General features: G+C 44.7%; 4 protein-coding genes across 8 annotated transcripts; 2 read left to right on the forward strand and 2 right to left on the reverse strand.

Moving 5' to 3' along the window:
* Positions 1-1,116: 1,116 nt before the first annotated feature.
* On the reverse strand, positions 1,117-3,489 carry h3f3d (H3 histone, family 3D). 2 transcript variants are annotated; one of them, XM_038991327.1, is made up of 4 exons: positions 3,399-3,489; positions 2,172-2,313; positions 1,917-2,070; positions 1,117-1,568 (listed from the first exon to the last, which is right to left on the reverse strand). In XM_038991327.1, the coding sequence occupies exons 2-4, from the start codon at positions 2,297-2,299 to the stop codon at positions 1,440-1,442; spliced, it is 411 nt and encodes a 136-aa protein (XP_038847255.1). In that variant the 5' UTR covers positions 2,300-2,313; positions 3,399-3,489; the 3' UTR covers positions 1,117-1,439. The 2 variants fall into 2 exon arrangements, with proteins under 2 accessions (XP_038847255.1, XP_038847256.1); XM_038991328.1 differs by having other exon boundaries at positions 2,172-2,310; positions 3,399-3,480.
* Positions 3,490-3,772: 283 nt separating this feature from the next.
* On the forward strand, positions 3,773-6,519 carry c4h8orf33 (chromosome 4 C8orf33 homolog). Of its 3 annotated transcripts, none has more exons than XM_038990385.1 (6): positions 3,773-3,945; positions 4,570-4,704; positions 4,817-5,325; positions 5,415-5,505; positions 5,668-5,814; positions 6,103-6,519. In XM_038990385.1, the coding sequence occupies exons 2-6, from the start codon at positions 4,677-4,679 to the stop codon at positions 6,324-6,326; spliced, it is 999 nt and encodes a 332-aa protein (XP_038846313.1). In that variant the 5' UTR covers positions 3,773-3,945; positions 4,570-4,676; the 3' UTR covers positions 6,327-6,519. The 3 variants fall into 3 exon arrangements, with proteins under 3 accessions (XP_038846313.1, XP_038846312.1, XP_038846314.1); XM_038990384.1 differs by having other exon boundaries at positions 4,592-4,704; XM_038990386.1 differs by lacking the exon at positions 4,570-4,704 and having other exon boundaries at positions 3,775-3,945.
* A 442-nt stretch (positions 6,520-6,961) lies between these two features.
* Positions 6,962-11,503, forward strand: anks3 (ankyrin repeat and sterile alpha motif domain containing 3). 2 transcript variants are annotated; one of them, XM_038991329.1, is made up of 16 exons: positions 6,962-7,028; positions 7,330-7,544; positions 7,634-7,832; positions 7,977-8,098; positions 8,191-8,272; positions 8,402-8,519; positions 8,648-8,803; positions 8,950-9,075; positions 9,245-9,360; positions 9,470-9,637; positions 9,766-9,890; positions 10,040-10,181; positions 10,284-10,554; positions 10,676-10,747; positions 10,853-10,944; positions 11,066-11,503. In XM_038991329.1, exons 2-15 carry the CDS (start codon positions 7,372-7,374, stop codon positions 10,933-10,935), a joined length of 1,953 nt encoding a protein of 650 aa, XP_038847257.1. In that variant the 5' UTR covers positions 6,962-7,028; positions 7,330-7,371; the 3' UTR covers positions 10,936-10,944; positions 11,066-11,503. The 2 variants fall into 2 exon arrangements, with proteins under 2 accessions (XP_038847257.1, XP_038847258.1); XM_038991330.1 differs by having other exon boundaries at positions 9,470-9,604.
* A 2,406-nt stretch (positions 11,504-13,909) lies between these two features.
* On the reverse strand, positions 13,910-21,465 carry wdr24 (WD repeat domain 24). Its single transcript, XM_038990387.1, has 11 exons — positions 21,364-21,465; positions 20,945-21,006; positions 20,269-20,752; positions 19,046-19,223; positions 18,199-18,871; positions 17,963-18,072; positions 17,763-17,878; positions 17,501-17,605; positions 16,836-17,176; positions 16,335-16,519; positions 13,910-14,481 (listed from the first exon to the last, which is right to left on the reverse strand). Exons 3-11 carry the CDS (start codon positions 20,747-20,749, stop codon positions 14,313-14,315), a joined length of 2,358 nt encoding a protein of 785 aa, XP_038846315.1. The 5' UTR covers positions 20,750-20,752; positions 20,945-21,006; positions 21,364-21,465; the 3' UTR covers positions 13,910-14,312.
* Between the last annotated feature and the right edge of the window lie 427 nt (positions 21,466-21,892).

The following is a 21,892-nucleotide window of genomic DNA, read 5'->3' on the forward strand; positions in this document are numbered from 1 at the left end:
TGTGAGGTGTGGCGCACAAAGAATTTTGACGTTCAAGCTTCCACATACAAAAAAGTTCAGCGTTTCCATCACATTTTCAACTGATTGTTTTGTCAAACATGCCCACTCTGGTTTTTGCGCATGCTCGCCAATAATGGAAAGTGTAGGCAGGGTTGGGGAGTAACGGATTACAAAAACGGCAACTAATCCGTTACATTACCAGCAAAAATATTGTAATCAGATTATACTTTTGAAAAACTAGATTTTTCGCTAATTACTTTGAGAAAAGTATTTTTTGCAAACATCCTTTTCAGAATTTAGATTTAAATCAGCATCGAAAAAAGACGCACATTTAATTTGTTCCACCTGGGCGAGTCTGACTGACAATTTGGTTCGCGGGAAAGGAGCAGGAATATGCAGTTGTAGACTACAGCCAAAGGTATGTCTTCCGATGGCGCGACTGTCGGCATCCAATTTGAATAAACGCTTGGAGGTAAGGCGATACGTGATATCTACTTAGCGCATTGATGTGAAGCATACTGCTGCACTCCCATTTAGCTATTTGCGCCTTAAGGATTGTGGTTGGCGGTTCACAAATGTTAGTGTATTTAAACCCAATAATGGTCGAATTCGACCACTGAACTGTCAATCGTTTTATATACCAGTGGACAGCTAGTGACTAAAGCGCTCTTGCAACAGTTTATTGCGGATCCCAGCATATTGAATAAGATACTTTTATAGCTCAAATTCATGCAGATAAATTCCATTGGTTTAATGGATACATGCTCAAACATTTAATACTAAAATTACATCCATTGATTCTTGATTACTGCCTCGGTAAGTTCAACTGGTACACCCCATAACCTAAAAGCTTGTTTTCCATGTTATCGGTTTAGAAGGTAGTGATTTTCTACATTTTTTTTTCAAACAAATAGATTTTCAGCAACCAGGAATTTGCTAAGCGATTACATTTTATAGACAAAGATCCCACCATGTCAAAGAAATTGTAAAAATGCAACTGTACAGATTTAACGTTCACACTCATGGTTAGTGTCTACTATGCCTCACTCAAGGCCAAGAAAGTATAGTGTCAGCCCAGAATGTCCATAAAGGAAGAGGGGGGTAATAAACCAAACATGAGGTAGTGGAAAGTTTATTTACAACAAATGGCCATAATGAGATTAAAAACAGTTCTACTCCACATGACTCATGCACATTACAAGATGACCTGAAGGTATCAACCATTTCTAAAATACACTTTCAAAACCTGAGAGGTTAGGAATGTTTGGCAAGACACTTGCTACTTCTGTACTATAAATCACAAGCCTTTATCCTACCAATGAGACATTACAAAATTAATTCAAACCAGTACATACTAATTCATAGTTCAAAGAACACAGCCCCAACCATGCCCGCCCACCTAGTTACCCTCCAAAGAGGGAGTTCAAAAAGTGTTCATATTATGCACGCTCGCCTCGGATTCGCCTGGCCAGCTGAATGTCTTTGGGCATGATGGTGACCCTCTTGGCATGGATGGCACACAGGTTGGTGTCCTCAAACAGGCCAACAAGGTATGCTTCACTGGCTTCCTGTATTTGGAGAAAACAAGCATTTCTCAGAAAAGTAACAGTTAAATCTTAATTTTACGTCTGTCCAGTATGAAGGAAGTAAGTTTTGCGAGACAATGCTAACTAGCCTTAGTGCAATGACTGGAAGTCTATGGTACCTGCTAGCATGCTCCCGAAGTATCCCTTTTAGTGCAGCAGCAAGCCATTACATCAGTTACTTGGGACACAGTTGCAAAAGCAAGGCCACTCTGGCTCACCACTTTGGTTGGTCCAATGTTGCTTTAACATGGGTAATTCTATAATCAGCACCCATGTGACTAAACCTAACAAAATTAATCTCATCCAATCCAAATCATAAAGTTAACTTGCCTGCAGAGCGCCAATGGCTGCACTCTGGAAGCGGAGGTCAGTCTTGAAGTCCTGGGCAATTTCACGGACCAGACGCTGGAAGGGCAGCTTCCTGATCAGCAGCTCAGTGGATTTCTGGTACCTACGGATTTCTCTCAGAGCCACTGTACCCGGCCTACACAAAACCTTAAAATCAGTATCTGCAGGCCAATCAAAACATTTGCCCAGAAGTCCAACATTGCAGAAAATCGAGAACGTCCAGGTGAAAAATGGTACCTGTATCTGTGAGGCTTCTTCACACCGCCAGTAGATGGTGCGCTTTTCCTTGCAGCCTTGGTGGCCAGCTGTTTCCTGGGCGCTTTTCCGCCAGTGGATTTACGGGCGGTCTGCTTAGTACGTGCCATGGCTCACTTTACTTCTGAAAATATATCAAATTCAAATGTAAAGGAACAGAGTGGCATTAGTATTAAAGGGCAAACTGATCCTTTGTCAAGGTTACTGAAGGCCAGCAAATTGACTCGTTGAGACCTGGCTAGTGTGCCTGCACTAGATTATTGCAGTAAATAGTTATCAGTTGGCATGCACCTACAGTTAATACCGACAATAGGCTAATATTAAAAACTTCATACGGGCCTTATAGTAACAACGCCAAGCTAGCTACCGCAGCTAGTAGGAAACCGCAGCCATAAGAAAATGAACCACCAAAATGACAAATCGAGATCGGCATTGTGTAGTTTAATAATAACGTTAGCGGTGGAAAATATAATTGTAATCGTGGAATATGGGATAACTAGATATCCACTTGATAACTGGCAAGTCGGCTGGCCAGGAACAGGACATGGTTGGACACACTGGAAGCAGCCAGGGCGCCAACTATCTGAACCGGTGGCGGGTCAATTGAAACTAACGTTGGCTATGTAAAATATCTAGTTAGAATAGCTAACTAACCACAGCTTGGTACTAAAACTAACATCCAAATCAGTAACTAACTGCTCATTACTAGATTGTTATGAGCAAACCAAACTGAACGCTAGTTCAGAAATGTCCGCACCAACTACTCTTAATCTGCTATTCAAGCCACCATTACGCGGCTTGTAACCTACACGTTTCGTTTATCTTCAAAGCTGCCAGGCAGCTGCCCATTTTGTAACATGGCGCCTACAACGAGGAATCATATTCCCATTGCCACAACGGCCTTAGAAGCCTGGTTGAGGTAACAGTTAGCGAAAATCGTAGAACGCACAGTACAATCAAAACGAGTCACTTGTATGTCGCAAATCGTTAACATAACTAAACACGTTATGCTAGGTAGGTACTGTAATTATCTGCCGAGACAAACTACAGTTCTGTTTTACAGTAGTTAGCCAACGTTCGCTAGCTAACGTTACCAACAAAACCTCGCTTGATAGTTTTGGCTACCTACATAATATCAAAACGAACATTGATATGAACCACCACACATTTACACACCGTATTAATTTAGATAAAATCTTAACTAGCTACCTCTGTGACCAAAACAGACTTTCAAATGTTTTTCAAATGCCGTCTTGAACCGCTTCAGTGACTGTTCGTTAAACGGAAACGGCACATTCTATTTATACTTTTTATGTCTGATTTGTAGACCTGCCCACCAACATCAGCAAAACGCTTTGTATTGGTCAAACCAAAATGACGCAGTCTTCTTTACAAATTGAATCAAACTTCTAACAAGTTTATCCAAGCGAAATGTGAGACTAGTTTAATGATAAACAATATACCGGTAAACAAATTAAACGTAACACTTTAGTTAATTTTCAGTCGAGAAAGTGGCATCTGGCAATAACAAAAATATGAAAAGCGGAACCAAAAGTATTTGGAAACTTTGCCGGTTCGGAATAACGATGGACGTGTACACAATGCTTGATGAATGCCCGGTTAATACATAGCCACCGTTAGGATTAGTCATACATGTATTTGATACAGCTCAGTGATGCATGCCTGTCGTTTCGAAGAAAGTCTGCCAAATAGTTTTATTTGGTTGCTTGAAATAGCGTTGTGAATCTTTTCAAAGGTGAGCATGAAGGCCTTTTCTCACCAGGTCCGTTAAAAAAATCAACACGAGGACGTCTTGTTTATGACGCCATTCACACCAATTGTGAAATCTCGTCCTGCTGCAATCCGTCCATTATTTATTCGAAACAGGTTCGATTTTTGCGTATTTTCGCTTTCCAAAAAAAGATGTTGACCAATAGAAATTGTTATCAGGGACACGTGATCTTAATCACAAAGGTAAACTTGTCTGACAGACTGATCGCGTTCGTGTCTCAGCACAGGGAATTATATGATAAACAGCATGTAAACTTGTGCTTTTATTTTTTTTAAACCCCATCATTATTTGACAAACTGATTCTAGGTAACTGTAACATATACAATTGTGTCTAGACATGGCAACGCAAGCACATTGAGTGAAGCGCGGGGAACTGCTTCCCAGTGAGCATTGCCTACACTCAGCAGCCGTAGCCAGGTAGACCTAGATAGACCGAGAGCTATAGGCTAAGCTTCGTGTTATATCATTAGCCTATATCTTAATAAACAACAATTCGTACAAAAAACGCAACAGACTTGGTGAGAAAGGGCCTTAAGGGTGCAAAAACAATACTTTGATCATCCGCTAATGACACTTTGTCATGTTCAGCTATGTCATAATCTTTCTGCAGCAATCTACATCTCATTTGAGCGAAACAGACGTTATATGAGTGTCTTTAGAGTAGTCATCTGGAAATAGCTGGTGCTGAGTGAATCATGACAGAGCATAAGACACTGGTCATAGGTAGGACACAACAAGTCATTACAAGAAATTCCTTTACATTCTTATGCATTGTAGTCTGTTTTAATACTGTGTCTCTGCATGTGCTTGTATTTGTGTCAATGTTTTGGAGCAGACTTTGAGCCTCGGGTGAATGACACTGCCCAAGGCGAACAGAACCAACAAAGCAGAGCAGAGAAACAACTCTGGGTACACAGTGAAAACTCTTTCACTTTCAACTTCTTCCCTGAGGGTGCACCAGCAGCACAGGGGGCAGAAACTGACCTCTCAGATGTGAAACACCAGTTTGCAGGATTACAGACAAAAACATCCACCGCTTCTACAGAACAGGGTTCTGGTTTTTCATTCAACTTCCAAATCCCTGTTAGTACACCAGGGGAGATGGAGAAAGAAATTGGCACACCAGTACCCTCAGGGGCTGTAGCCCTGAAAGAGTCCAAAGAGGAAAAGCCTCAGGGCCAGAACGCTCAACAAGTAATTAAAGCACCTGAGCCAACCACATCTTCTAAAGCCAAGAAAAATAAGAAATCTGGTCATAAGAAAAAAGCCAGTGATGGACAGCAAAAACAGATGACAAACTTGACAGACACAGAAGGGGCTCGTGAGGAGGATGGCACAATGCTGGTGGGTGATGGTGTTGTTTGAATTTAAAATGTATATTTGATTCAGTGTGGCTGGTGTATATCAGTTCAACTTTTGGTTGTATTTTTCAGACTACAGAACAGCAGCTGAAAAGAGAGCTGGACTGGTGCATTGAGCAGCTGGAGCTGGGCATGGCTACTCTGAAGGCTACGCCAAAACAGAGTGGGTGTAGTTTAGACTCTAGAATCCAGTTGATCTCTGAAGTGTACGATAAACAGTACATTCAAATGTGAGATGTTTATAATAACAGTGAAGAAGTAGATTGTTATGAGATGCATAAAAAGTTTGATGTGGGATTATATCTTGAGTCTTTGCTGTCTGTAGAGGAGGAGGCCTCTCGTGCCCTTAAGACGCTGCGCAGCTCCAAAGCCCCCCTGGCAAAGAAGAGGCAGGTGATGAGGGCAATGTCTGGGGACTACAGGAAGAAGATGGAGGAGGAGAAGCACAAGCAGTTCAAATTGATTCAGGGTGGTGAGTGGAGCGAGAGAGAAAGTCAGATATGAGTACAAATCACATTTTATTGGTCGCATACACATATTTAGCAGATGTTATTGCAGGTGTATCGAAATCCTTGTGTTCCTAGCGCCAACAGTGCAGTAATATCTAACGATACAGCAAGACACATAGAAGTTCAAATTTAAACAGGCTTGAAGTGAAAAAAATAAACATGCAGCTTACACTAAAGTCAGACCAGAAATACTGCAAATGATGTTAGATGGAAATATGTGGCAACTAAGTATTTATCTTTTTATATTGCAGCAATGACATCGGCTCAGGTCAAAGTCGTGGCAGACCCTGCTAAGAAGTCTATTTTCCACAGGAAAGCGGAAGGTGAAACAGAGACTCTACCCTTAAAATCCAATGCAAAGAGTCAACAAGAGAATTTACAGGCACAGACTCCAAACACAAGTGTGCTGAACCAGGAGAACTCAACTTTTGTCTTCACTCCTGCTAATGAAGAGTTCTGCTTTAACTTCCTCTGATTTGCTCTGGGGAAGTATTTGCTCAAGAAATCAGTCTTACTCTATAGACGAATACAAATGAAGCCATTTTTAAAGTTCTTTGCTTGAATGCTCTCCATCTGAATAATGGTTTTGGTTGATTATAATGCTATTGGTTGTGGTTTGATTAAGTATTGTAAACCTTTTGATTAATAAAATTTATTATTTGGGTAAATATCTGCATCACGCATGAATTCATTGAAGTTACATCAATCTACGACCATCTCTACCTTTATTGAAACTGAAAGGTTAGCATTGTCCAGCAACAATGGTCTTGAGTTCAGGGGGGAAACAACGTTACAAATGTGCCCATGGGGCAGCTTCAGTGTGTACTATTTCATGCCAAAGTTTCTCTTGCTACTTATTTTGTGTATCTCTATCAATCAAATACTGTATGACTGGGGTAAATATAATGTACATGATGAGGTTTAAAAAGTCTTGACTGGGGAGAGTTTCCACAAAACCCTGACTGTTTCTGGAGCTAGGAATCATGGGAAATGAAGTTACCCACCCAAATGTTTACTTTAAGCATTTAGTTCTCAAAGAAAAATGACTACAACTACCAGGAATATTGACTGCACAACTTTGGGCAGTCACCCGAGCAAATTTAATTGTAACACAAGCAAACAAGAGAAGTCTTGAAGACTAGGCAACTGAAGAAATCTCAAAGAACTCGTTTATACGGTAAGTCTAAATGCTTAAACTATTGCTTAATATAACTGTTTCTTCTGTCCAACAGCTCTGTTAGTTTTTGACTATGCGTGTGAGTCTATATTAAAATTGCTTCGCTAGCTAACGTTAACGTAGCTAGTTAGCTGTTCCAAAAAGGGGCTACAAATTTGATTAGCCTGTTTTCTTAGCTAGCTACATGACAATGACAGAAGAGTTGGCTACAACACATACAGTATGGGACCAGGCCAAAGATTGCTCGCTAGAAAACATTTCTCCATGGCAATCCTTTCTAAATTGGGTATCTTGTGTGCAGATTACAGCCGTGCAGTGGGAGCTTGCCTGGTCTTGGTTGAGAATGTCGGAGTTGAGCGATGAGGCGAGTGAATCGGAGCAGTTTGGTGTCAGCCTCTCCCTGTGGCTAGGGGACATTAACACTTTAGTGCGACCTGAGGAATTGGATGTTCCCCTCGACCTCCACACCGCCTGCTCTATTGGCCAGTATGATGTGGTATCAGAGTGTATTAAAAAGTGAGTACGTCATTAATTGTGTGTTTGTGAGAGAGACTGGATGCTTCTCAACACTCATTGATAGTAATGTACTGCTATGTCTTTTTTAGAGGGGAGGTGAACTTGGACAGCAAGAACATTGGTGGCTGGACTCCCCTGATGTATTCCTCATATATTGGGCATGACAACATTGCTAATCTTTTGCTGGAGGCTGGAGTGAACGTTAATGCCACCACTGGCAAAGGTCTGACACCCCTTATGCTGGCAGCGAGCTGTGGGAATGAAAGCATTGCATACTTCCTAATGCAGGTCAGATTTACTTTTCTGAATCAAAAATTGTTCAAATTTTCACCGTAAATAAACCTCAGTTTAGGTTTAATTTTAGTGTCATGGGTGGTGGTGGTGTTATTGTACACTATGAAACAATTTCCTAGATGTTTTATCTCCCAAAAGCAAGGTGCTGAGTTGGAGCTGAAGGACTCTCGAGGCTGGACAGCCCTGTACCACTGCACCAGCACTGGCCACCAGCAGATGGTCAAGTTCCTGTTGGATAGCAATGCCAATGTCAATGTGAAGTGAGTATTGTCAGTCAAATTAATACAACCACAACAATCTATGTCCCACTATTCAATCATGAGGTGTGTAATGACATGTTTCTCACCTGCAGAGAGCCAGGGTCTGGCTTCACTCCGCTGATGGAGGCTGCTGCTTCTGGACATGAAATCATTGTACAATGCCTCCTTGACCATGTGAGTATGTTTTCATTTGCTATTATTTACAGTACTGTCACTTTCATATGTTTGTCTCAAATACATACCTGATGCAAATATGTTGAAGGGGTACTAAACCTAGTTTGTATATGATAAATCTTGTCTCAGGGTGTCAAATTAGATGAGCGGAACGCCAAAGGAGAGACCGCTCGTGCCCTGGCTATGATGTACGGCCACACAAAGATCGCCAGCCTCATTGACATGCGCTCTCCTAAAGCCAAAGCAGGTGCAGGGGAGGACTTGCTTACTAAGAAGATTACTCTTTAAATCTGATACCTTTTTGTACCTTAAGTTTTGGAACAATTGTGGTGGAACAGTTTAGGTTCTCATTGCACCTACGTTTGTCCCCCACAGGACACTTTGAGGACCTGAGTTCGTCGGAGGACTCTGACAGCAGTGCTCCCCCCAGACTGAGTCGCTTGAGTCGCAGCCGAGCCAAGGGCCCCAGCATCCACGATGGGCCTCAAGCCATCGCCAAATTCAGAGTGGGAGGCCCCAGCAAACACTCAGGTAGCGTTCTTTAGGTTACCTCTCTATTACAGCTGTATCTATTCCACAGAAGTTGAAATGGTTGTGCTGAATCCAATTACTGCTCTGCTGCTAGATACTGTCCTGTTGGACCTTGTTTGTTATAGCTATTATTCACATTCCTATAGAGCCAGCGGTTGCGCCCCCGGGATACATTGCATTCCGTGATGTCGGGGAGCAGAGTGAGGGCATGTGTTTCCGTGACGTCACCTCGCCTATCAACGAGCTGGATGGCCAGAGCAACAGCAGCAGAGGTATGACGACATAGTTAAGCACTCTTAACCGTTCACCTGTTCACTTATTTGTCACTAGATCGTCCTACAACAGCAGCAACTTTACACGTTTCCTCTACACAGAAATACCAGTCTACACTTCTACCCATTCCGCCATGTTGCTAATCCAGCTGATGTGATTCCGCTATAGATGAGAGCCCCTTCTTTGATAACGACATGCCCACCATGAGGAGCAGCAGTAGTAGCAGCGAGGGACTTCCCCGCGTGATCGGACTTAGCCGGGAGGGCTCGCTGGAGAGTAACGAGGTAACCGCACACGGCATGGTGACCGCACATTGACGCATTCACATACCACAATGGTGATTCCAATGAGCCCTTTTGTCCTCCATTCACAATGTACCCTTATCCTTTTTAGGACTCGGATCAGGCTAAAAAGAGCTGCTCCCGCCGCGCAAACAAGGGTCATCACGGTAAAGGCAAGGGTCGCCATGGTAGCAGCAGTGAAACGGTGCAGCCCGGTGGCCCAGGGAACTGTGGGATGCGCTCGCCTGTAGGTGGTCATCCCAACTATGCAGGTCCCAAGGCACGTGTCAGTGTTGTTGGATCACTATACATTCATGAATATTTCATGCTGTTCAGTGAGTTCTGTTGTGTTTTTCCCTCGACCAGTGTCTGATCTATACCTGACCTTTGACCCCTGCCCTCTTGTAGGATCTGGCTGAGTTCCTGGAGCAGATTGGCTTTTCCAAGTACCTCCCCCTGTTGGAGGAACAGGACATTGACCTAAGGATATTCCTCACCCTCACAGAGAATGACCTTAAGGAAGTGGGAATCACGTAAGTCGCCGTGGTCTCTCTCGTAGTGTCTGGAACATATCCACATTCTATCGGCTACTGACTTTGTCTGTCCATCTCAGACCTACTCTGGGCACTATAGAGTATCGCACGTCTCTCCATTCTGATGTACTTAGTTTTCTCCACTGCAGGCTTTTTGGACCCAAGCGCAAGATGACCTCAGCGATTGCACGTTGGCACAGTAGTGCCCGGCCACCTAGTGACGCTCTGGAGCAGGCCTACGCGGACCAACTGGAGGCTGAGATGCAGGAAATGGCCATTCAGCTACATAAGGTGTCTACACGATAAAGAAGCAAAAACGAACCAAAACCTTATTTCTAAACCACTTCATCGCTCCTCTCATCCCCCAACCCCTCTTTCTCCCCTCTGGTGTAGCGGTGTGAGGAGGTGGAGGGCCTGCAGGGCCAGATGTCTCAAGAGAAGGAATTGCGCACAGTGATGGAGGGATGCCTGATGGAGTACAAGATGGCCTGGAGGAAGGTGCACATAGAGCTGGTGGACAACCACAGACTGGCCCAAGACATGAATGCCGTGCTAGAAAAGGCCCGCGCCTGCCGCTGCGAGCTCCTGTCTCGCCTCAGTGCCGACGGCAACGGCAGTCCTTACCACGGCGACGGAAAACTGAAAGGCGATACTGGTGGAAAAGGTGGGTGGCCGTGAGTTGCATTATTGGATGACTGGTCATTTGCATGGGCACAAAACCAAATATCCTTCTGCCACTCCTTTGGAAAGCAACTTAGTATTTCTCTTCTCGTTCTTTCCCCCAGGTGGAGAAGGCTTGAAATCCACCAGTGTCTCGGAGTTAATGACAACGCTGGATTCGTATGAAGAGGAGCTAGGTAGGACAAACTATCGCAGGTTTTCAAATCTATCCAGTGCTCGGATGCTAACCATTGTTGAGAGCTACTGTTGTCTGAGTGTGTCTGGTTGTTTGATCCTGCCAGGGGAGACCCTCCAGGCTGTCCTGCAGAACCTGAGGAGACTGAGTGTCCCAGAGAAGGTCACAGACAGCTGGGAACAGCCTTAGGCAGTACTGGTGAGTATAGACGTTAGGTGCTAAAGCGAACCATCAACATAAATGGCTAACCATTCTTTAGGTAGCTAGGACCCCATCAACATGAGTAAGAAGTTCTGGGTCTCAATTCTGTCTTCAAAAGGCTTCCTGACAATGCTGACGGAGGGTGAACATGCCACCCTGAACACACTCAATGGACTGGGAGTGGGCCAGGCCGGCTGGCCTGACTGGATACAGTGGGCTGAGGACCAGTGTTCCCAGGCGCTCCCGAATGGGACAGGGGTTGTGGCCTCTAGCCTGGCCAAAGATGGAAGAGGCCATTGGCAGCTACTGCAGGGATACGACAAATGGGCAAGGGCAGCTGTCCCTCACATGCCTGTGCTGGTGATGGTGGACTGCTTCAGTTGAATTAGGAGGTGCAGTTGGGGGAAAGCTGATAAACCAGCCGGCTCCCGAAGGCAAGGCTGTCTGTGAAACATTTTGACTGTAGATCCTGTCCCCCTATCCTATATGTATGAGACACATGCATGCTGTGATCAATGATGCAGCCAAACAAAATAAAGATCACTCATGTTTCTAACTAACCTGATCTTTGACATGAAGAGAATAAATGTACATGAATTGATCATTTTAGAATTTTTTGTTAGGAAGTGTCGTCCTGCTGAATGTAACGTCTGGAACGGAAACAATGTCTGTAACCTCCATTGTTAATCTTTCACCACGCCTGTGTTACTGTCTAACTGTGTTTTCTGGGATGTTTTATTTGTTAAGTATGACTTCAGTGAATGTAGTGTGTAATCAAAAGCGCAATAAATGTTGTCGTGTCAGTCTAAAACCTGTGCATTATTAGGTTAACTTTCCAGGCAATTTCTCAATAACAATGTAGTATACCAGTCTTACTTTGATTATTAATTACATTTTAATTAAGGTGTAAGCACAATTTAGCTTGTGTAATCTATTCCTTTTCAAATTCTAGTTCCGTAAGCATTGTCCCATTCAAAAGGTCACTCACTGACTGGTTTATGATAGACAGCTGAGCTTCACAAAATATTTTATTGCCATAGAAAAGTGCTGGAGATTCGTTATCTGATGAATAAAGTCCACATCAAGACAGACATCTTTATCGCTATTTAGTGACCAATACACCGAATTTAAAAAAACAAAAAGGCCATTTCAGCAAATATACAGTACCAGTCAAAAGTTTGGGCACACCTACTCATTCAAGGTTTGTTTATTTTTACTTGTCTACTTTGTAGAATAATAGTGATGACGTCAACACATGGAATCATGTAACCAAAAAGTGTTAAAACAAATAAATATATTTTTGATTTTTCGAAGAAGCCTTTCTTAGCCTTGATGACAGCTTTGCTCACTCTTGGCATTCTCTCAACGAGCTTCATGAGGGAGTCACCTGGAATGCATTTCAATTAACAGGTGTGCCTTAAGTTAATTTGTGGAATTTCTTTCCTTTATGTGTTAGAGCCTAATCAGTTGTGTTGTGACAAGGTAGGGGTGGTATGCAGAAGATACAGACCAAGTCCATATTATGGCAAGAACAGCTCAAATAAGCAAAGAGAAACGACAATCCATAATTACTTTAAGACATGGTCTGTCAATCTGGAAAATTTCAAAAACATTGGACGTTTTTTGAAGTGCAGTTGTAAAAAACATCAAGAGCTATGATAAAGCTGGCTCTCATCAGTACTGCCACAGGAAAGGAAGACCCAGAGTTACCTCTGCTGGAGAGGATAAGTTCATTAGTTACCAGCCTCAGAAATCCGCAATTAACTGCATCTCAGATTGTACCTCACAGAGTTCAAGTAACATACACATATCAACATCAACTGTTCAGAGGAGACTGCATGAATCAGGCCTTCATGGTCAATTTGCTGCAAAGAAACAACTATAAGGACACCAATAATATGAGACTTGCTTGGGCCAAGAAACACAAGCAATGGACATTAGACCGGTGGAAAGCTGTCCTTTGGTCTGATGAGTCAAAATTTGAGATTTTGGGTTTCAACCGCCGTCTTTGTGAGACGCAGAGTAGGTCAACTGATGATTTCCGCATATGTGGTTCCCACAGTGAAGCATGGAGGTGGTGTGATGGTGCTTTGCTGTAGACACGGTCTGATTCATTTTGAATTCAAGGCACACTTAACCAGCATGGCTACCACAGCATTCTACAGCGATATGCCATCCCATCTGGTTTGCACTTAGAAAAACAAATGATAATCCCACTAACAGAACAATGCCACAAAACACACCTCCAGGCTGTGTAAGGGCTATTTGACCAAAGAGAGTGATGGAGTGCTGCATCAGATGACCTGGCCTCCACAATCACCCGACCTCAACCCAATTGAGATGGTTTGGGAAGAGTTGGACCGCAGAGTGAAGGAAAAGCAGCCAACAAGTGCTCAACATATGTGGGAACTCCTTAAAAATGGTTGGAAAAGCATTCCAAGTGATTACCTCGTGAAGCTGGTTGAGTGTGCCAAGAGAGTGCAAAGGGTGGCTACTTTTTAGAATATAAAATATATTTTGATTTGTTTAACACTTTTTTGGTTACTACATGATTCCATATGTGTTATTTCATAGTTTTGCTGTCTTCACTATTATTTTACAATGTAGAAAATAGTAAAAATAAAGAAAAACCCTTGAATGAGTAGGTGTGTCCAAACTTTTGACTGGTACAGTACAGTATGTGTATGCATGCATGCGTATACACACATACATATATATATATATATATATATATATACACACATACATATATACAGTTAAAGTCGGAAGTTTACATACACTTAGGTTGGAGTCATTAAAACTCGTTTTTCAACCACTCCACAAATTTCTTGATAACAAACTATTGTTTGTTGCAAATTAATTACTTAAAAATCATACAATGTGATTTTCTGGATTTTTGTTTTAGATTCCGTCTCTCACAGTTGAAGTGTACCTATGATAAAAATTACAGACCTCTACATGCTTTGTAAGTAGGAAACCCTGCAAAATCGGCAGTGTATCAAATACTTGTTCTCCCCACTGATATATATATATATACACACACACATAAATTATTGTGTTCACTTAACTTTGAGTTTCTGTCATTGTCAAAGTGAGCACTGAATAGGCCAGCGGGCCCATCTCAAACTTTTAACAGTGCTCCATAAGGTCCCTCGTTCTCCTCTCCAACTGCTTTAATGAATTGGACTCCAGTCTTACCGACCTATCTTCCAATACAGTCATCCTGCTACCATGGCCACCCCCCTGTGGACCCCAGTCTTTGGAGAGGCCAGCCTGGAGTGTGAGACCCAGGCCAGCGTGAGCCAGGTGAGGTGAGGTGCTCCCCCTCTCACAGAGAGCCGGCTGGGAGGGGGTGGAGCTGAGGGTCAGGTGTACTCACACAGGTGTCCGCAGCCAGCCGGGCAGTGAGAATTGCTCTTTAACCAGTTCATCACGTGCTCCAGGTGCCCGCCGTGACTGCAGCCCTGGCACCACACAAACAGCCCCTTCACCACATGGTGGCACACGGCACAAACACTGGCACACTGGTGGCACCTGGGGAACGGGCAAAGAAGTTGAGTGGCTATATTGCACAACTTTCCAAATGTCCTCTTGCCTGGCTCCTCTCTAGGTTTCTTCCTAGGTTCCTGCCTTTCTAGGGAGCTTTTCCTAGCCACTGTGCTTCTACATCTGCATTGCTTGCTGTTTGGGGTTTTAGGTTGGGTTTCTGTATAGCACTTTGTGACATCTGCTGATGTAAAAAAGGGCTTTATAAATACATTTGATTTGAGCGTATATACACTGCTCAAAAAAATAAAGGGAACACTAAAATAACACATCCTAGATCTGAATGAATGAAATATTCTTATTAAATACTTTTTTCTTGACATAGTTGAATGTGCTGACTACAAAATCACACAAAAATTATCAATGGAAATCAAATTTATCAACCCATGGAGGTCTGGATTTGGAGTCACACTCAAAATTAAAGTGGAAAACCACACTACAGGCTGATCCAACGTTGATGTAATGTCCTTAAAACAAGTCAAAATGAGGCTCAGTAGTGTGTGTGGCCTCCACGTGCCTGTATGACCTCCCTACAACGCCTGGTCATGCTCCTGATGAGGTGGCGGATGGTCTCCTGAGGGATCTCCTCCCAGACCTGGACTAAAGCATGGAGCGAGACATGATGTCCCAGATGTGCTCAATTGGATTCAGGTCTGGGGAACGGGCGGGCCAGTCCATAGCATCAATGCCTTCCTCTTGCAGGAACTGCTGACACACTCCAGCCACATGAGGTCTAGCATTGTCTTGCATTAGGAGGAACCCAGGGCCAACCGCACCAGCATATAGTCTCACAAGGGGTCTGAGGATCTCATCTCAGTACCTAATGGCAGTCAGGCTACCTCTGGCGAGCACATGGAGGGCTGTGCGGCCCCCCAAAGAAATGCCACCCCACACCATGATTGACCCACCGCCAAACCGGTCATGCTGGAGGATGTTGCAGGCAGCAGAACGTTCTCCACGGCGTCTCCAGACTGTCACGTGCTCAGTGTGAACCTGCTTTCATCTGTGAAGAGCACAGGGCGCCAGTGGCGAATTTGCCAATCTTGGTGTTCTCTGACAAATGCCAAACGTCCTGCACGGTGTTGGGCTGTAAGCACAACCCCCACCTGTGGACGTCGGGCCCTCATACCACCCTCATGGAGTCTGTTTCTGACCGTTTGAGCAGACACAGAGGTCATTTTGCAGGGCTCTGGCAGTGCTCCACCTTGCACAAAGGCGGAGGTAGCGGTCCTGCTGCTGGGTTGTTGCCATCCTACGGCCTCCTCCACGTCTCCTGATGTACTGGCCTGTCTCCTGGTAGCGCCTCCATGCTCTGGACACTACGCTGACAGACACAGCAAACCTTCTTGCCACAGCTCGCATTGATGTGCCATCCTGGATAAGCTGCACTACCTGAGCCACTTGTGTGGGTTGTAGACTCCGTCTCATGCTACCACTAGAGTGAAAGCACCGCCAGCATTCAAAAGTGACCAAAACATCAGCCAGGAAGCATAGGAACTGAGAAGTGGTCTGTGGTCACCACCTGCAGAACCACTCCTTTATTGGGGGTGTCTTGCTAATTGCCTCTAATTTCCACCTGTTGTCTATTCCATTTGCACAACAGCATGTGAAATGTATTGTCAATCAGTGTTGCTTCCTAAGTGGACAGTTTGAATTCACAGAAGTGTGATTGACTTGGAGTTACATTGTGTTGTTTAAGTGTTCCCTTTATTTTTTTGAGCAGTGTAGAAATATGTAACTTGCCATTTAGTTACACTGTTAATTCCTTTCTAGATTGTTTCTCATTAGGTTAGTAACCCTTCATTTAACCATTTACTGTGTAAGATAGGTCAAAGTTATACCGGTCACAGATCCAGCCCCTGTTGCTCATGGGCCGTTTGCAGTTGCTGCAGTTGACGTGCAGCGTGGTGGATGTCTGGTTCAGACAGGTGATGGCGCTGCAAGTGCTCAGCTTGATGACCTCGTTTGACACGTTCCACAGCTCGAAACGCTGCAGCAAGTCAATGTAGGACATGTACCAGTGCTCCTGAAATAGGGTCACCGCTATTATTAGAACATGCCGAAATAAACAAAATATTTGTCCGCTTGGAAGACATGCAGATTACCAAGACTCTAACCTCCATCATTATTTAGTCAATCAAGCAGTTATTTGTAAACCAAATCAGCCATGTTAAATTGTTCAGAATTCAGAATTCTCAAGAGCATCCCAATTAATTTTATGCCAGACATAATCATTGAATTTGTATTCTGGTTCAGGAACCGACCATACATATTCTCAACATTATTCGTATTAGAAAGCTTCAGTTCTTCACCATGACAACTGTTATATCCCTAGCTCTGACCTGAGTGAGGTCGTCGATCTCCTTGCGGATGCGGTCTCCCAGGACGATGAGCACCGAGACCGCCATCTGCACGTCTCCCTGCTCGGCGTAGTGGCTCAGCATCTCCCTGACCACGGGGCAGAAGAAGCGTGCGGGGAGGTGGGGGCTGAACAGCGGCTGCGAGATGGCGATCAGGGAGAGGGACTCTATGGGCGTCAGGCACATGACCTCTGCCTCATTGCCACTGGCGTGCGGCGAGTCGGCCTTGTCCTGCTGCAGGTGCTCCGGGACCGACGGGTTGTCCATGATCTCATGGCGCAGCGGGAAGGCCTCCTGGGGGAGCGTGTACTCCTGTTCTTCCACTGAAAACACCGGAGAGAGAAGAATAATGCTCAGAAAGTACTAGGCGTAGATCATAGACTAGCTATGAAACATGGCTGTAACCTCCATTGAAATGGCATTCGACATAAGGTTAGTGGAGGCTATATCAAAGGTCAAATAGGGGGTGCTTATATGTATCCCGTTTCACCGCATGTACAAGTGGGTAACCTGTACGAGTGTGAGGTGTGAAATGGAAATGCGTTAAAAATAATAATATGTATTTCCCCAACTCCCCCTTGGACACCCTCGGAGAGTCCAAGTCATCAGTGTTGAATGTATACGACCTGTGTTGGGGTCAGACTCACCGGCCTGGATTTCGTGCTCCATAGAGTAGAGGTCATCGTCATCCAGCTCAGCGTCACCAAACATGTACTCCGCCTGTCCCTCACTCCCCTCGGTCTCCTCATTCTCTGCAGTGGGACAAATCTCTGTATTGTTTACTCATCTATTTCATCCATCATAGTAAGTAACATTCTACTAAATGTGGTTCACAAAAACAACCTATATGTTGATTAATTTCTTCAGTCAAGTGGGAGTAGCTTGAATGTTTTTAGAGTTTACTCTCACCGTCGTTGTTGCTGTTGATGAGCGAGTTCCCAGGCTCCAGGTGAATGTTGTCCTGTCTGCTCTCTCCTTTACTACGGTCCAGCCTGCTCTCCGTCCCCATCTCCTTCATACTGAAACTTGGGCGGACACAAAAAAAGGATTTTAGTTTGTCCACACTATTTTTCAGCTTATGCGTTTTATGTAAAGCCTGTGGTCAGTACCTGTTCATTAAAGGAAGGTTGCCCAGTTTGCTGATGTTATTTGGACCAGGTGTCGAGAGGTTAGCTGGATCTGAGAACATGAGCCGAAGCATCGTCCATGTAGTTGAAACCTTCAAATGGGGAAATATGAAATAGGTTTGTTAGTGATCCTCAAAACTCTACTTAGTTCCACAATAATGTTTAATTGGATATGTGTAAATGAATGCAGCTCATCTCTGAGTGGAAGACTGACCAACCTGAGGTCTGTTGAGCTCCTTGGCCACCGTGGCATTGTGGTCGCACAGCTCGGCAAAGGGTTTTCCGCCGAGGAGGTAGAGGCGCGCCGTCTTGACAAACCAGTCCATGCGCCTGCTCTCCAGAGACGACTCGAACACGCTGAGGGCGCTGGACACGTGGGCAAACTGCTCCGTCAGATCGGGCTTCTTGAAGAAGAAGATTGGGTAGCGGCGGTCGCCACTCGGGTAGGGTTTCCTGTTGGAGTCGCCACTGATGAGGCTCTCCTTGGCGGCGAAGGCCAGGTCGCCAAACAGGCCGAAGCACAGCCCCTCGGGGTTGGCCCGGTCCACGGGCCGGCTGGCGTCCTTGAACATGTGCTGGTAGAGCGTGCTGTCCTTGGAGCCTGACAGCAGGAAGTAGGGGTCATGCTGGTGGCGCCACACGATGCCCGTGGTCACGTCCTTGTGCTCCTCGAAGGTGGCAAAGGGGATGAAGGGCCGTCGGACGTCCCACACGTAGATGTTGTGGTCCACCATCATGGAGCAGGTGGCCAGGTGCCACTTCCTCTCAGGACGCCACTTGACCCGTGCCACCGAGGCGATGGTCTGGACGCAGTAGATCTCTTTGGCCCGGTTGGTGGTCATGTCCCACACCTTCACCATCTTGTCCCGGCCGCCAGTGGCCAGCCAACCCCTGCAGACAGAGGTCAATACATTAGCAAAGTGGCTGTTGATTCAGGTGAATCAACAGCCACACTGTAAGCAAGAATGGTTACTGTATCTAAAGAAAATTCACTTTAGATGAATGGTCAACCAATGCAAACATCAATGCTTTTTCAACATGTCTTTCTCTAAAGCCTCTGCCTACCTGTCATCGGGGTGCCAGTCACAGCAGAACACAGGGCCGGTGTGGGCTGTGAACATCCTCTCATACCGGTCAGGCCTCCGGATGTCCCACAGCTGGACGTTACCGTTCTCAAAGGAAGCAGCAAAAGTAAAGTAATCCTTCATGCTGAACTGAACATCTCTTACACTCTCCGACTGACCTGAAAAAAAATAACATCGATAAACAGGAATGTTCTCAGGCCAGGTACATTACCATGTCGTACGACTATGTTGTTTATTTAGTAACTAATAAGATGCTGTTTGTTTTGTAGCCCAGAGGCATTCCTGGACATGAGCAGGGCCTGGTTTCCCAAAAGCATCTTAAGGTTAAGTTCATCGTTAGAACCTTCGTAGGAGCATCGTTAAATCACCCAGCTGTTTCCCAAACCATCATTAGTAAAGTCGCACTTAAAAAACAATTGTTATTTACCAACTGCCACAGACCACTCATAGAACAGCTAAGTGCATCGTTAATGCTTTTTTTGCCCTTCTGCGTCACTTTATACACAGAAGATCTCTGCTCAACATAGAATCAAGTTGTTTATCTGTCTCTCTGTGACCTCCGATAACTTCGGAAAGAAGTTGACTATAAATACAAAGTTGCCAATGTCTTTGCAAGTGAAGGATAAAAATATGTTCTAAATGAAAACTGAGAACTGCTTTCCTACATAGGCATATAAATTTAAATCATATGGGAATCAATTTCATGTTCAGTCAATTGAGTTCTATTCGATGCTACACTGTCTGTAATTTTGCCTCAATATATTTAATGATGTGTAACATGTGCGCAATGATGTGCCAAATTAAAATCGGAAATTTAGTGCATTATAGGGTAAGCATTAGAATAAGCCACCTCAATATTTTGCAGCCGTAAGGTGATAACTCTAGGAGCTGATCTGTCGTCAGTATTGTGGAATAATTATTATGTTAAGGTAAGATTTGAATGGAGAAAGCTGATCAAAGAGCAGTGCTGCCTTTCTTCCTATCAGTATTGACATATGCTCCAACAACGCACGTGGTGTTTTGGGAAGCGCATGTAACATCTTCGGCCGTTGTAAGAACGATGCATCGTTAAAACACTCGTAAGCCTAAATTGCATCGCTATCGGGAAACCAGGCCCAGGTAGGTATTTCTACACTCCACCCAAGGTGTTACTCCTGGGTTCAACCTCAAAAGAGTGCAACAACTATCCACAGACACACATACCAGAGAAGGTGCTGACGGACTCCTTCTTGCGCAGGTCGAAGCACTTCATGTAGCCGTCCTGGGAGCCACTGAGCAGCATGTAGACTTCGGTGGGGTGGAAGCACACCTTGTTGACCGTGCGCTTGTGCTCGGTGAACAGCTGGTCCTGCTTGTTGCGCGACGGCTTGCCCAGGTTCCAGGTGACTACCGCCCCGTTGGTGGCAGCCGTGGCCAGCAGGTTCTCCTCCATCTGGTGCCACATGACGTCGGCGCAGCTGAAGTTGAGCGAGGGCTTGCGGCCCACGCGCAGGTTGAGCTTCTCCACAAACTGCTCCTCCTCCAGGCCGTAGATCTTGAAGATATTGCGGCCGGCCACCACCACCTGTGTGGCATCGCGGCACACACTGATGGCGTTGGCGGGCGCGTCCAGGTGGCAGAACATGGTGCGTCCGCTGATGCCACTGCTGCCCAGGGCTGTGGTTACCCGCGACATCTTCTCCATGGCCTGGTGGGGGACACAGAAGGGTGGTTGGGGAAATTATATTGGAATATTCCAAAATAATGCCCATAGTTTCGCCAGAAGATGGCACTGCAGCTATGAGGAGAGCTCAGTTTGGTACTTGAGCTGTGCTGCTGGCAGTGGTCTGTCACATATTTATAAGACCCTGTAATCTCTAATTAATTCCAATGGACTTACTCCAAATAGCAGCGGCGATCCTCTCTGCCTCTAGAGAAACACAGAGGCCTCCTCATACAGTCCTGTCAGAGGTCACCAGAGAAAAGGGTCATTATCCTCCACTTCAACAATCATCCACACGTATATGTTAATCTTGTAGAGCTGAGAAAGGGAACCCATTCAGTAGTGTGTCTGTAGGTTTTTGCTCCAACCAGCCAGCCACGACCTGATAGTACCTAGGCCTAACCAGTATCTACTTAGACAAAGTTCCTTCCTGTTCAGGTGCTGAGGTCCAAGCTGGAGCAAAAAGCCTGACTGTCATTGCAACTCTTCAAAATCAAATTATCTTTAAAGAGTAGCTACACTGATACGTCACTGAGGCGGAGACAATTACTGCAACCAGATTAAACATTCACAAGTTACAACAAAACAGTGCTTACCTACAACCCAATAGTCTTCTATAACATGGCTCAAGAGAATATTCACCCCCCTTTGCCCGAAGTGCATGGCGGACTGCGTAATGCTCCCAGCTCTCCAGATTCCTGCATGATTATAACAGAGGGGCGCATAAAACTAAGATGACCAGTCATTGCTTAAAACAATGTAACCACTGAACTCTGCAATGTTTAGGGAAGTTTACGACCTGTCATTTGAAATATTTATAAATATTAGCTAGTATCTGGCTAGGGTAGCTAACGTACCTAGCTATACTAATTGTGTCGTTCACGTTCTCGAAATGGCCTCACAACAAGACTGAGACACACAGCCAATGAATGCATTTCAATAAAGAACATTTGCCTTCTAATTTGCGAGCAGAAATCACCTGGGAGCTGACTATATTGCTAGCTAACGTTAACTTGCTAAAGTTGCAACATGGCAGTCGGATAACATGATGCTAATTATTTTACTAGCAGGTTCAAAATATTAGTTGACGAGAAAGGTACAGTTATTTCCCAATATAAATGTTTT

The sequence above is a fragment of the Salvelinus namaycush genome, chromosome 4, assembly GCF_016432855.1.
Source record: "Salvelinus namaycush isolate Seneca chromosome 4, SaNama_1.0, whole genome shotgun sequence".
Lineage (NCBI taxonomy): Eukaryota > Metazoa > Chordata > Actinopteri > Salmoniformes > Salmonidae > Salvelinus > Salvelinus namaycush.

Excerpts from the sequence above, each read along its gene's own strand:
- h3f3d (XM_038991327.1), bottom strand. The coding sequence starts at position 2,299 with ATGGCACGTACTAAGCAGACCGCCCGTAAATCCACTGGCGGAAAAGCG. Across the intron at positions 2,071-2,171 it reads AAGAAGCCTCACAGATACAG|GCCGGGTACAGTGGCTCTGA; the intron begins GTACCATTTTTC and ends GGTTTTGTGTAG. Across the intron at positions 1,569-1,916 it reads CAGCCATTGGCGCTCTGCAG|GAAGCCAGTGAAGCATACCT; the intron begins GCAAGTTAACTT and ends CTCCAAATACAG.
- c4h8orf33 (XM_038990385.1), top strand. The coding sequence starts at position 4,677 with ATGACAGAGCATAAGACACTGGTCATAG. Across the intron at positions 5,506-5,667 it reads GAAGGCTACGCCAAAACAGA|AGGAGGAGGCCTCTCGTGCC; the intron begins GTGGGTGTAGTT and ends TGCTGTCTGTAG. Across the intron at positions 5,815-6,102 it reads GTTCAAATTGATTCAGGGTG|CAATGACATCGGCTCAGGTC; the intron begins GTGAGTGGAGCG and ends TTTATATTGCAG.
- anks3 (XM_038991329.1), top strand. The coding sequence starts at position 7,372 with ATGTCGGAGTTGAGCGATGAGGCGAGTGAATCGGAGCAGTTTGGTGTC. Across the intron at positions 9,076-9,244 it reads CCAGAGCAACAGCAGCAGAG|ATGAGAGCCCCTTCTTTGAT; the intron begins GTATGACGACAT and ends ATTCCGCTATAG. Across the intron at positions 10,182-10,283 it reads TGGCCATTCAGCTACATAAG|CGGTGTGAGGAGGTGGAGGG; the intron begins GTGTCTACACGA and ends CCTCTGGTGTAG.
- wdr24 (XM_038990387.1), bottom strand. The coding sequence starts at position 20,749 with ATGGAGAAGATGTCGCGGGTAACCACAGCCCTGGGCAGCAGTGGCATC. Across the intron at positions 18,872-19,045 it reads GACTGGCACCCCGATGACAG|GGGTTGGCTGGCCACTGGCG; the intron begins GTAGGCAGAGGC and ends CTCTGTCTGCAG. Across the intron at positions 14,482-16,334 it reads AGGGGCTGGATCTGTGACCG|GTGCCACCAGTGTGCCAGTG; the intron begins GTATAACTTTGA and ends CCCGTTCCCCAG.